The sequence below is a fragment of the Phaenicophaeus curvirostris genome, chromosome 1 (assembly GCF_032191515.1).
Source record: "Phaenicophaeus curvirostris isolate KB17595 chromosome 1, BPBGC_Pcur_1.0, whole genome shotgun sequence".
Classification (NCBI taxonomy): Eukaryota; Metazoa; Chordata; class Aves; order Cuculiformes; family Cuculidae; genus Phaenicophaeus; species Phaenicophaeus curvirostris.
The window spans coordinates 201,738,715-201,752,495 of record NC_091392.1 but is presented as its reverse complement, the minus strand read 5'-3'; the positions used below and the strand labels follow the sequence as shown (position 1 = coordinate 201,752,495).

The 13,781-nt window shown below is 39.6% G+C and overlaps 1 protein-coding gene across 3 annotated transcripts in view; it reads left to right on the top strand.

The window, feature by feature from the left end:
- IFT88 (intraflagellar transport 88) overlaps nt 1-13,781 on the top strand; it is a 54,186-nt gene that overhangs the window by 32,751 nt on the left and 7,654 nt on the right. Inside the window, exons 22-26 of one of the 3 annotated variants that reach the window (XM_069883497.1) lie at nt 802-867; nt 2,647-2,753; nt 8,231-8,291; nt 10,200-10,244; nt 10,342-10,376. In XM_069883497.1, the coding sequence (XP_069739598.1) occupies nt 802-867; nt 2,647-2,753; nt 8,231-8,291; nt 10,200-10,244; nt 10,342-10,361 (299 nt within the window). In that variant the 3' untranslated portion in view covers nt 10,362-10,376. Of the gene's footprint in view, nt 1-801; nt 868-2,646; nt 2,754-8,230; nt 8,292-10,199; nt 10,245-10,341; nt 10,377-13,781 lie in introns of those variants that run through there. The other 2 variants (XM_069883494.1, XM_069883496.1) reach the window with 2 other exon arrangements.

Below are 13,781 nucleotides of genomic sequence, written 5' to 3'. Positions count from 1 at the left end.
GCTCAGTTATTTAATACAGCAGGGAGAAAAGGAACAGGACATATGGAAATCAGTGAATTTAAAACAGTCAGCACTACCCAAAACTAGACAGATTAACTGTTTTCCCAGCAAAGGAACGGAATGGTTTTGGCTGCTTTTTAGACCATTTATGATTCATTGGCAAATATCCCAGCTTATTGTGTTAACATGTAGCAGGTCAGTTCGATCTCTATCTTGCAGCAGGAAAATAAAAACAGTGGTATCTCAACAAACTTTTTTGTCAAATATTCTATGGATATAAGGTTTTAGATTCACAGGGTCTATCAGTCCTTTCCATAATAATCAAGCTAGGCCAAAACTGAAGGCAAAATCTTAAAGAATAATTAGTTCACTACGAGGTCCAGGCAAAGGAGAGACAGAGTATTCTCATGGAAGGAAGAGTAGGCAGAGCTCAGCTGTTACACATTTCTATTTGACAAATCCATACATTTGCAGCCTTAGATGAGCCCTGGTGTGCCAGGTAGAGCTTGCCTAGTAAGATATGGCATAGAACAATGAGGTCTTAGAGGCAGATCAAAAAAGGACAAAAATCAGGAAACTCTGAATTCTGTTATTTATAGATTAATTCAGACCTTCTGCAGATGCTCTTATTTTTTACTATCAGTAATTAAAGAGTGTTACATTTTTTTTAATCGAATTTGATCATATGATATGAAATGGTGTACTCAGACTAAAAAAATGAGGTGATGATAAACTTGCTCTCATCAGATATTCTTTTTTATGTTTGAATGTGCGAATAGGATATGTTTGTTTTATTTGCAGGTAACTACCAGAAAGCTCTAGAGAAATACAAAATCATCCACAGAAAATTCCCAGAGAATGTTGAATGTAAGTTGTTTCATTGAGCAGTACCACTATTAAGGGAAATTTTGTTACATTGAATATGCGTGTTAGTTATTGTATGATGTAAGTATTTTTCATGTCAAAATATTTTAATGAACTAACATTTTTACTCATGCTAATGCTGCATGTTTTCTGTGCCAGCACTAAAGGGTGATTTAAGAAATACTAGGGTAATGGTGCAGAAGAGAGATGAAAATGAATGTTAAATGCAGTGGATTGGTTGAGTTCTTTCTCATACTCCTTTCTAAATTTTGTGACATATGATAAGAAATGTTAACATGAAAAATATGTATATTTACTTGTAGTCATTGCTAGTTGAAATCCCTACTGTAAGTTTCTAGATACGATAAAATCTTACTCCTAGGTTTTACAAAAGCCAAGCATATCCAAGAGCCATGTAGAGGTCAGATTTTTGTTGTTGGGTTTTTAAGTATAGTTGGTCAACAAGTCTCTAGAAAATCTGTAGAGAATGTCAAACTAAACTACAGGAAACATAACTTTGAAGTGAAATACATTTTGCAGAATTAGTCACACCTGTACTCTAAATGAAAAAGCCCTCTAGAAAAGAGAAATTGGCACTGGCTGTGAAAACATCCTTTTATACAGCACACTGTGCCTGACTAATTCCAAAATACAAGGTTCTTGCCAACAAGCTCACGCTTTTAAATGCTATATGGGAACAACAATCACTGTGTTTTAAAATAAAATTATATCATTTTGCTTTCACAAATGTGCTGCTTTTCTAAATAGGAATCATGCAGCTCTGTTGTACAAGAGAAATTCAGTGTAACAACTCCTCAAAGTTACAGTCAAAATGTCATGTTCATATTGGTCACACGTTTCAGAAGAATAGAGTACCTAGTAAACCTTTTAGAATTCTGACATTTTTCTGATTGTAGTTTCTACAAATTATGTAATGGAGGCAGGAGTTAGACAAGACAGTTGGACTGATTTAAAAGTTTGCTGCTGCTGAAACAATGCTGCTTCACTCGTCCTTCCCTGGCCATGGTTTTCCTTGTGCTTATTCTGATGCTTATCTCATCCCTCAGTGAACAAGTTCAGCTCCCTAAACCAGCATAAGACAAACAGCAGAGAAATAAAATAATTTATTTGCAAAAGCGGTCAGAAGGGTAGTGAATCATGTCAAGCTTGTCTCTATTTCAGGGGCAGTTCTTTCCACAAACAGAGAGAAATAGCAACAATGTTTTCAGAGTTCAGAGAAGTTTTGTAGGGCTTTTTTGGTTCCATCGTACAGATATAGCCGATCCTCCTGTCCGGTTTGTTTGGGTTTGGTTTTTTTTTCATTCTCTAAATACTAATCTTTAAAAAATCAACCACAACAACAGATAAATCCAAACTATTCTGATTCACTTGGCATTTGTAAAATTGTTTTCAATGAAACGCTCCTGACGGTGGCTCCTCAGTAATAACTTATCACAATTATTATGCTTTCCTGTTTCTGAAGTGTTTTGCAAATGTGAAGAGTCCTGAGCCAGGTAAGCAAGTGTGTCTTGTGCCTTCCACATGTATAAATGGCACTTGTACTGCCCAGCCCATGGATATAGGCACTGCATCACAGAAATTGTTGAATTATTTGCAACTTATCACAACCTGCATAGCAATACTGGGCTAGAGTCACCTTGTATTCCCAGTTGTTTGCATTGTTTGCCGTTCTGTATGTCTAGTTCTGTTAGGTACATTTGAAGCGCTTGGACCTGCTTGTCAGCCCACGTGTTTTTTACCCATGTTTCGCTTTTCAATTAGGCCTCCGGTTTTTAGTTCGCCTCTGCACAGATATAGGGCTGAAGGAAGGCCAGGAATATGTGACAAAGCTCAAGAAGGTGGAAAAGCTAAAAGAAATAAAGGAGCAGGTAAGCTTGTTTCTTTTTATGATTACATAGTATTGCTAGGTACATAGATCAAGATAAAATTCTGTTTATGATACTTCAAGATAAAATGTGTATTAACTCCCTGGTTTAGAGAGGTTTCTGTTTTGCAGGGTTTGGGATCTTAGTTTTAAATTACTGATTAGCCTTATATCTGTCTGAATGGTTTTCGAGCACTGGATTTTCTATGATCTTAAAAACTAGTGAAAGATGGATTATGTGGATGTAATGGGAATGCTGGAGCCACCCACGTAATTCAGCGTCTGTGGAATGTTGTCTTTCCTACTTATTTGCCAGACTGTATAAAGTGTGTTTATGAGCCAAGGAATAATGCAACTGTATGGACAAAAAGGGAGCCTAAGAATTTCTCCATGTATTAGAACTCCTTTTAGCTATATACAAAGCTGCAACGTTGACAAATTATGTAGGTAGAAGTAAATTATCCATGTTAGCGCCAATTTTTAAACTGAAAAAATTTTGCATGGTAAAGCCACAGGCTGTGAAAGGTACAAGATCATGACTTGTGTTCTGTTCAGAGGAGTGAGCGTGTGTGTGTGCACACGTGTATCGCTTTCCTGCCTTTCCTGTGATAAAGTAAGATTTTTGGATTAAAATCAGCTTCTTGTTTGCAAAGTATTATCCAGGCTACTCAGCTGCAAAGTGTTTAATCTTGCTCTTTCCATTCAGTGGATTGCCTCAAAGCTACATAGTCACACTAGGATACATTAAGTCTTAATTAATTTACTCTGCTCCTAGAAACACTTCCTGGCTCCCTTTTGATATCAGATAATGTGTAAAAGCATCCTTAGTTGCTTTACTTTTCCTCCAATTCCAGATAGTCTGAGTATGCACACATATGCTGGGACATTTTAAAAATGCAACACACAAAGGGAATCATTGATCAAATTATTCCAAATTTATGCTACAGCTTTCCTTTGGGGAGGTGGTTGAAGTATATTGGTTTGGATTCTAAGTAAATGGACAAAAGAAAGCAGTCCCCAAATGTCCTAGGGCTAATATTACTCCACGTAAGCAAACCAGTAAGCAAAACAGATGGTGAGATGTAATGTTACTGTTCTGCAAAACTCATAACTATAAGAGATCTCCCTGAAGTGTGCTAAACAGGCTTTGCTTAGTTGCTAGGGAATATCAGTTCAATATCAGTGATACACAGAGTTCTTTACAATAACTTCCAATGCATTACTCTGCAAAGCTCAGACATGAAACCAGTTAAAACTGGATTATTTTATAGTTGGCAAGAGAGAAGACTCTGGAGATGGAGAAGTTATCTATTTCTTTGCATAGAGTTCCAGCATTTTTTACACTAAAGGTGTTGATTATGTACCATCGGTCTGCAAATGTTGAGAATTCTAAGGAAAACATTTTTTTCCTTTCAGAAAGTTAATTTTTTAATATATAAATAAAATAAAATACAAGTTACCTGTTTGTTTCATGTTGGAAGACTGAACTTTGCAAAACAAATTTCTGTGCTTTCTGGTGGTGAAGAAGCTACCAGTAAGATATTTAGAATATTAAATAGTCTAAATTATTTAAGATTTTAGTAACAGGAATTACATTTGTTATGTTGGTTTTTTTTGTTCTGATTACATTATGTTAAGAGTCTTCATTGAGTTGTACCTGAATGACAGAGATATCGATGGAATCCCGGACAGATGCATGGTAGCACAAGTTATTGCATAGTTGGTTTAGACTGTTCAGACTTCAGTAGTGACCACGATTCAGCCATGGAAAGCTCGCTGTCTGTTTTACATTCAAATATTCCTCTTTTAGAGCCTGATGACTATCCTGTCACAAAACTAACCTTGCAAAGCAGAATCGTAGAATGATTTGAGTTGGAAGGAACCTTTGAAGATCATCTAGTCCAACTCCCCTGCCATGGGCAGGGACATCTTTCCCTAGATCACAGCTCCGTCCAACCTGACCTTTATATACTTGAATGATGGGCCATCAACCGCCTCTCTGGGCAACCTCTTCTAGTTTCTCACCACCCTCATCATAAAAATGGCTTTCCTTATGTCCAGTCTAAGTCTATCCTCTTTCATCCTAAAATTGTTGCCACTTGTCCTGTCACTATAGGCCTTGGTCTACCCCATCTTTACTGCAGACTCTCTGCAAGTATTGAGAAGCCACGATAGAGCCTTTTCCAAGCTGAAGAACCCCAACTTTCTTGGCCTTTCCTCATAGCAGAGGTGCTCCAGTGCTTGGATCAATTCTGTGGCTCTTCCTCTGGACCCACTCCAACAGGTTCATGTCTGTCGTGTCCTGGGGACCCTAGATCTGGATGCAGTACCCCAGGTGGGGTCTCAAGAGAGCAGAGTAGAGGGGAGAATGGGGTATCTATGCTGGTACTTCTGATTAGAAAAAGCTTTAAGGCAGATCTGCCTGAACACTTTCCTATAGCATTGTTTTAAGACCCCAAAGAATCATAAACCAGAACAACCTCCCCTGGTCCCCCCAAACCAAACTCCACACACACCCTTAAACCCACAACATCAATGGGGGTGAAACAAATTTCTAGTTAGATCCGTCAACTTCGTTCCTGCAGGTCGGCCCATGCCTCCAGCCTGTCTGAGTAAGCTCAGTGAGTTTCTGAATGGCAGAAAAATCCTGCCCCTGCGGTTCCTGGTGTCATTCATTCTCTTCAGAAACTCTGAAGCCCGATCGGTTGCTTTCTGCTACTCCTTGCACCTCCTTGTCATGGGGAGACATGGTCCCATCTCCCTCTTCAGGCTCTCTTATCTCCCACACTCTGAAATCTCCCAATTTCAGTGTCTCCTAAGGAAAGGAACAACTTTTTCTGCCCCGCCAAGGACCCGGCTTTCTTAAAAATCAACACCATGGTGAATGTAAAAAGAAACAAAGACACCAAGGAAATAAAGAAGTTATAAAACAGATTGCAGTTTGGTATCCTGTGTTAGAAGTTGAGTACCTTTCTGTGACAGAATCTCAACATCAGAGCTGTTTTCCAAACCATAGCCCTGCAGTTCCCGTTTGTTGCTGGTATTACATCTGGTTGCCCATCCCCTGGTTTGGAGTTTGCTTGGTTGGTTTCTCTGTGTGTGGTTTTTTAGTTTTATGTCTACCATCTGGCTTTGGAAATTACGAGATTTTTTTTTTGTCCTAATTCCTCCAGTCATCCATGAGTGCATGTAGTTATAAACCATACTTTCAGGTTCTAAAATTATTAAATTTTAATATTTCACGGCCAAAGTTTCCAATAGGAACACTGGTTTCAGTTAGCAATACCAGATGCAGTTCAATTCCTGCTCCCAATTTTAGACTAACCCATGATTTCCCAGTTGCACCCAGTAAAGAGAAAATAGATAAATGGTGGCGTAATGTACTTGCATCTCAAAGCCTGCACGCAGACTTTGTCCTGCTGTAGAAATTTATCAAAATTTGCTATTCTGGTATTGTTTTTCCAGAATAAGTATATCCACATGGAATTTATACCAAAATAAATATCCTGGAGTACTTATTTCACTCAGTTCTCAAATATAGACAAGTTGTTAAATACTCCCAGCCAAGAATCTAGGAACATCTGTGGGGTTCATTCCTTGCAGAAACTTTTCTCCCTGCCTCTCATAGCACTGGATTTTTACTGAAACCTTCATATGTTGGTGGGTTGGTTTTTGGTTTTGTTTTTTTTTTTTACTGCATTAATCTTAGTTTTTCACATTTCAGTTTTTTAAAAAAAAACAGGTAATAGTGTAAAAGTTCACGCAACCTCCTTGGCACTGATGTATATGCAGCTTACTATTTATTTCTGTTAAGTGAGCTTAATGACTGAAAATAAGGGACTGATGGGGTGTGGTGCGAAGCAGTGATGATAGGTGCAAACACTGGGGAGGACTTAACTGCCTTCACCTCCAGGCATCTACATCTGGACTAATCATCCTAAATTTCTTTTGCAGTCATGGGAGAGAAATAGGCATCTTTAGAATGGAAATCAATGGACGTAGCTTAAAGGTCTGCTTAGAAACTTAGATGACTTACAAACTACTCACTTGGAACTTTACAGGGATTAGTCGTATGCATAAGCTGTAGTGCTTCTATAATATTTTTGGAGTAAAGTCCTAGGATGTAAATGCCATGAGGGCACTATCATATAGGGACTGCTGCCTTCTGGCTAGAAGCTTCCACTAGCAGACTTGTTGCCTGTCGCTCAACATTTGGAGAGTCTGAACATGCTTCCTGAAGGACTGATATATGCTCCTTCACTGGACTGTGAAAAGGATATTTAATCCAGAATTCAGAGAACACACTTTAGACTTGAGGACTTCCCAATATAAATAAAAAGTATGAGAAATTCTGGTCCCCAGTAGGATTGTGCCAAGACTGGTTTCACGCTAAGCTTACTGCTTTTCTGTCTGACTCCTGTGAGTTTTGATATAAGGGTTCTTACTTTTTCTGTTGGCATGAATCTTGGAAGTTCTTTCACTTCTTCTGTGTCATTGAACTTTGCCAGACTCCATTACATTTTTCTGTTGAAAAATGAGTGAAGAAGCTACAATAGTTGACCTGAATACATGGTTAGGAAGTGCACATGTGTTTTAATCAGATCCTGAATTTGTATTTTGAAATGAGATGCAGAGATTACTTTATTAAGAGCCGAGTGCTTTAAACACCAAGTTTTTATACCAACCCATCAGAAAGTCCCATACCGAGATGGACCTTTTTGTAATTGACAAGACACATGCATGAGAAATTTTGTATTTTGCCAGGAGAAGCCAAGTCAGCCATGTGATACAGAGGCATTGCTTTGATAAACTGTTAACGTTTTCAAATAACACTAAAAAAAAACACAGCTGGAAGATGTTTATGGTACCTTCCTCACTGTGAGAGCGCTGACTTTTTAAACACAGCTTTAAAGTATTTACCTTCACCTTTATCTTGCATTTAACACTCAACAGCCAATTAAATTTTGCTGTACAGTGCTGTGCCAAGTATTCAAAATTTAAGATCTGTGGGGTGAATAGTTCTTTTTATAGATTTCCTTACTTCCCCCCACCCTTGAATCTTTACAATAATAAAATGCTTGTGGGATTTACAAGATGTTAATGGGCAAAGGCCACTTTGAACCTGTGCGAGAAGGGCTATGTTGCCTGTTTTTTCAGCTGTACTTTACAAAGGTACATCTGAGCTATTTTTATGTACATTCCTTGTATAAATTTTATCTGAAGAGAAATAATTCATTGAGCTATTCTGTTTGAATTTCATAGAACTCGTTTTATGTAAACATTGGATTTAACACACATTTTAACAATTTTGTGCATTGAAAAACCCCAAAGTTTATTAGTTATAGTATAGTAAGCTTAGTTTAATGTTGCTCTCCTGTTTTATTAATAAGGTAAGTTACATTTTCAATAGTTATCTCTAATGTAAGTTACTAAATGGGGGTTTTGTTCTGTTTTTTTCAAACTTTTTTCACTGTTTTCCAGCGCATTAAATCTGGCAGAGATGGCAGTGCACGTAGCCGCGGAGAAGGAAGTGCTGGTGCTGGTAAGTACTTAATGCCTCTGCTTTAAATTTCAGGTTTATCAGGAACCTAGAGAAAATAGTTTTTCCTAAGGTGTTTGTAAAACCTCCTTACATTCTGAAATGCACACAAATATACACTGAATAATATGCCAGTACTTCACAAATTTTGTTTCATGCTTTTTGATTATCTCGTTGCTGTATGAAACTTCAGTTGGTATAGCAGCCTGGATTTGGTCTAAGATTTGTGCTTTGTATACGGATCTCAGTGTATTTCTAAACCTAAATTTCCACTTGTTTTCAGTTTTGTGGACTTGAACACTTTTATTTCATTAACTTGGAACTTGAACATTTTTATGCCATTAACTTTGGAATATTTACTGTAAAGAAGCATTTATTATAACAAAACAAAACATGTAAGCCATGAAAAAGAGGAATTAATGTCTTTATTTAACATGGACAAAAAGGAATTTTGTGCCCAACATTTAGTCTAATACATTAGGTGTTCATTAAAAGCTCAAGAGGCGGTTTTGCGCAACCAGCTCTGTAGTACAGATGTCTTCTCCTTATTATCTTTGAGCTCCTTCTTACCCTTTTCCCAGTACAGCAGAATTAAAGTACTAGTCTTCCACAGAGGAAAGCCTACTCTCTCACCACTAAGTCTGTCTGCTCTTATAGATTTATGATGCTGACTTTCGTAAATGTAAAACTCTGGCAGTGTAAGTCTGGAAACTGGCCTGCTTTGTCTTTTCTGCACTAGGTAGTCTACATGTTGCAGGCCTAATGATTTTTCCCTCCCAGTATTAAATCCGTGAAATGTCCATAATGTTAAACCTGACTGTTCCCTGCTGCTGCTCTAAGGAAACGAGCAGACTTCAGGCTACTTCAGCTGCCTGGCAGAAAAATCCATTTTGACCCAAATGGGAAATGGTTTCTTTGTATTCTGTGTTTGGTTTATCTTACTGTCAGTGGGCCTCATAAAAAGATAGCCCCTATAAATTCTTGCCTCTCTTCTCTTCCCTTTACAGAGAAATAATTTATGGATTTTTTTTTTCTTATTTGGTAATCTTATTTCTCCACCTACACAGCAGATGCTTTCCTTCATGTATCCAATTCTGTAGGGTCATGGAAAGTCATGGAAATTGTATAATCTTAAAACGACCTTAGAATGCTGTTACATTTCTGGAGACTGCTCTCCTGAGCAGATTATTATGGTTAATAATCAGTGTTGGATGTTTGAGCGAGATCTCATGCCTTTTTCAGCTCAGTGGTTTCACTAGAGAACATTTTAAATCATTTCTTGATGCACAGAAAAAAAATCTTTCACCTAGTATTGAATTTTACCTTTTCTGGGCCTCAGGCCAAAGTAATTCTTGAGGTGAAATTCCTCCTTTTGGTAAAAGAGAGGAATGGAAACTTTTCTGGATTCTCGTTACATAAGCCCAGTGACCTGGTGGCCAGTTAGAGATGCCAGCAAAATAACAGCGTGAGACAGCATCCGTCCCTGTTTTCTGTCATGAAGTGGAGATCGGCTTTGGCTTATGGTAAATAGAAATGAAGAGCAGCATTGGGAGCAGGCAAAGGCAAAACATTGCATCAAGCATACAGGCAAATGTCACAAAAGGTCTTCTGAATTTTGTAATTATCCCTACCCTCGTTAGTGAAAAATGGACATGTTGTGCAGAGAGTGTGAGTCATTAATTTAGTAAAAGAGGTTATAAATAATGACCAAGCTGGAAAGATGCTAAGACAACATTAATCCCGCAAACTACCATTTCGTCATTACTTCTTTTAAAGATAGAAATAGCTATTGAGAATTGTCTTCTTTAAAAAAAATTAAAATAAAAAACATCCCTTCCCCCCCCGCAGTGAAGTTGAACTTGTGAGAAACTTTGTCTGCAAAGTCTAGTAATTCTAATTCTTTCCCTCCAGAGCCAGAGGAGAAGAGCAATAATCATGGGAGAAGAGCAAATGCAGGTATTTAGGATGCTAACATAAATAGGATGAGAGATTAAGCAGGGTTGGAATTGACCTTGAATTTGTCCTATCAATAATTCTTATATTGTTGTGCAAGATATTATGTCAAATTCATGAAAGAATGGAAACAAACAGTTTGGGAACAAGTCTGTCTAAGAAGTCTCTTCTATACAAATTCAGTGCTAAAGATCCAACTTTTCTGGAAATGACTCAGCAAACAAGCACAGGTACAAAGAAGGCTCTGTGCTGAGTGTGGAGTTAACTTTCTGCTTGAATTCCTAATTGAAAGTTGTTATGAGCTGTACTAATTGTACGTATTTTTTAGGAGTGAAAGGCATTACACATGTTTTAACTGGTAATGTTGGCTCTGGGGAACCCTATCAGTGAAGAGGCTGCATGCTTGCAGCAGCAGATGTTAAGGACTATGTTGTAGTTTGTGTACCTTTTACTGAGAATAATAGAGAAAAAGCCAAAGACCCAAACATTATTTTGTCCAATGTTAGGCATTATTCACTTGGGTTATGAGTCTGTATTTTGCAGTGTAAGAAATTTCTCTACATGGCCCATGTGAAGACACACATGAAATATAAACATGGGTTATTTTCTTTCAGAATCTTAGTACACTTTTGATAAATTAATGGCTTCAAAATTAAAAAAAAAAAAAAAAACATTTATATACATTTTAAGATTAATCTTTTCTGGTGGTTTTGCCAAGACATAAAGGGATCAATTTCCTACATTGTATGAAGGATTTGCCATCGTCACTAAACCCAGTGAAGCATGGAATCCTCCTTAGTAGTACTTACTAGCTGAATTAAAGTACTTACTAGGCTAAATGAAGTGTGTGTGCATTCAGGTTATTTTAGGTATGATGCTTGTTTTATTTCTTTCCTCTTACCATCTCCCTGTCCCCATATTTACTGGCATTCTGAAGAGATATTTTTTCCCTGAGTATTTTGTCCCATATTGGGACAATTTGTTATTTATTTTACAAATTTTGTTATTTATTTTACAAATATTAATTTGTTATTTATTTTACAAATATTAATAGTTTAGGCTTCATTTCTTTAGGAAATATGATCTAAAATTGCTTTTAAAGAGAGAACTAAGAGGGAAGAGAACTAAGTCATCGGGGTCTGTGCTTGATAGAACACCTCCTACTTTGCGAATATATATTAAAACAGAAGGAGCATGAGATGAGATGCACTAAAGCATGATTTGAAGAATATGATTGTGTATGCGCGAGTGGTAGACAGAATGGAAAAACAGAGACCATGAAAAAAAGCCATCTTGATCATGATCAGTTACCCTGCCCTTGTCTTTCAGAAATATAAGCATTAAATCTAAAATGTCTATCCAAAATCACATTGGTTCACTCTTACTATAAAAAGTGAAATTTTCTTCTCCTCACAAATATCAGGTTTATGACTTTTAGTCTTTTTGACTCATGTTGGAAGCAGATGACATTGCTACACTCTCTTAAAATTGATGAGCTCTTCTATAAACAGCTGCGGTCAATCTCTAGATCAATGCCTCTCGTTCTTGTGGGAGACTTCAATCTGCCTGATATCTGCTGGGTGTACAATACAGCAGAAAGGAAGCAGTCTAGGAGGTTCCTGGAGTGCGTGGGAGACAACTTCCTCGCACAGCTGGTGAATGAACCAACAAGGGAGGGTGCCCTCCTGGACCTGCTGTTGGTGAACAGAGAAGGCCTTGTGGGGGATGTGGCAGTAGGTGGACGCCTAGGACTAAGCGATCATGAGATGGTAGGGTTTTCTGTTCTAGGTGAAGTGAAGAGGGTGGTTAGCAAGACGGTAGCATTAAATTTCCAGAGGGCAGACTTTGATCTCTTCAGAAGGCTGGTTGGCGAAGTCTCATGGGAGACAGTACTCAAGGGCAAGGGAGCCCAGGAGGGCTGGGAGCTCTTCAAAAGGGTGGTCCTAGCAGCTCAGGAGAAAGCCATCCCCGTGGTCCGGAAAAAAAGCCGGCAGGGGAGAAAGCCAGCTTGGTTGAATAGAGAGATCTTGAGGGATATCAAGAAAAAGAGAAATGTTTATGGGCTGTGGAAGAAGGGACAGGCCTCTTGGGTGGACTACAGGAGGGAAGTGAGATTGTGTAGGGAAAAAATCAGAAGGGCTAAGGCTCAGCTAGAAATTGGATTGGCCAAGTCTGTGAAAGATAATAAAAAATCTTTCTACAAATACATAAATAATAAAAGGAGGACTAGGGAGACCATACAGTCCCTATTGGACACAGAAGGAACAACAGTAACAGGGGATGAGGAAAAGGCTGAGGTACTTAATGCCTTCTTTGCCTCAGTCTTTAGTTGTAAGGAGGGTCGTTCCGTCTGTGTACAAACCCAGGAGCTAGAGGAGCATAATGAGGCTCCCGTGATCCAAGAGGAGGTGGTCAGAGCCTTGCTAGCCCGACTGGACAGCCACAAGTCTATGGGGCCGGACGGGATTCACCCTAGGGTACTGAAGGAGCTGGCGGATGTGCTGGCCAAACCCCTTTCCATCATCTTCCAACAGTCCTGGAAGACTGGGGAAATCCCACTGGACTGGAGGCTGGCTGATGTCGTGCCCACCTACAAGAAGGGCCGCAGGGAGGATCCAGGAAACTACAGGCCTGTCAGTCTGACCTCAGTGCCAGGGAAAGTCATGGAGCAGGTGATCTTGAGTGCTGTCATGAAGCACATGCAAGAGAACCGGGTGATCAGGCCCAGTCAACACGGGTTCATGAAAGGCAGGTCTTGCCAAACTAACCTGATCGCCTTCTATGACAAAGTGACTCGGCTGCTGGATGTGGTCTTCCTGGACTTCAGTAAAGCCTTTGACACAGTTTCTCACAGCGTTCTGCTTGAGAAACTGTCAGCCTCTGGGCTGGACAGGTGCACACTCTCCTGGGTGGAAAACTGGTTGGCTGGCCGGGCCCAGAGAGTGGTGGTAAATGGTGTGAAATCCAGCTGGAGGCCAGTGACAAGTGGGGTTCCCCAGGGCTCAGTGCTGGGTCCAGTCCTGTTCAATGTCTTTATCAATGATCTGGATGAAGGCATCGAGTGCACCCTTAGCAAGTTTGCGGACAAACACTAAGCTGGGTGGAAGTGTTGATCTGCTGGAGGGTTGGGAGGCTCTGCAAAGGGATCTGAACAGGCTGGACTGCTGGGCAGAGTCCAATGGCATGAGGTTTAACAAGGCCAAATGCCGGGTCCTGCACTTGGGGCACAACAACCCTGTGCAGTGCTACAGACTAGGAGAAGTCTGTCTAGAAAGCTGCCTGGAGGAGAGGGACCTGGGGGTGTTGGTTGACAGCGACTGAACATGAGCCAGCAGTGGCCCAGGTGGCCAAGAAGGCCAATGGCATCTTGGCTTGGATCAGAAACGGCGTGACCAGCAGGTCCAGGGAGGTTATTCTCCCTCTGGACTCGGCACTGGTGAGACCGCTCCTCGAATCCTGTCTTCAGTTCTGGGCCCCTTACCACAAGAAGGATGTTGAGGCTCTGGAACGAGTCCAGAGAAGAGCAACAAAGCTGGTGAA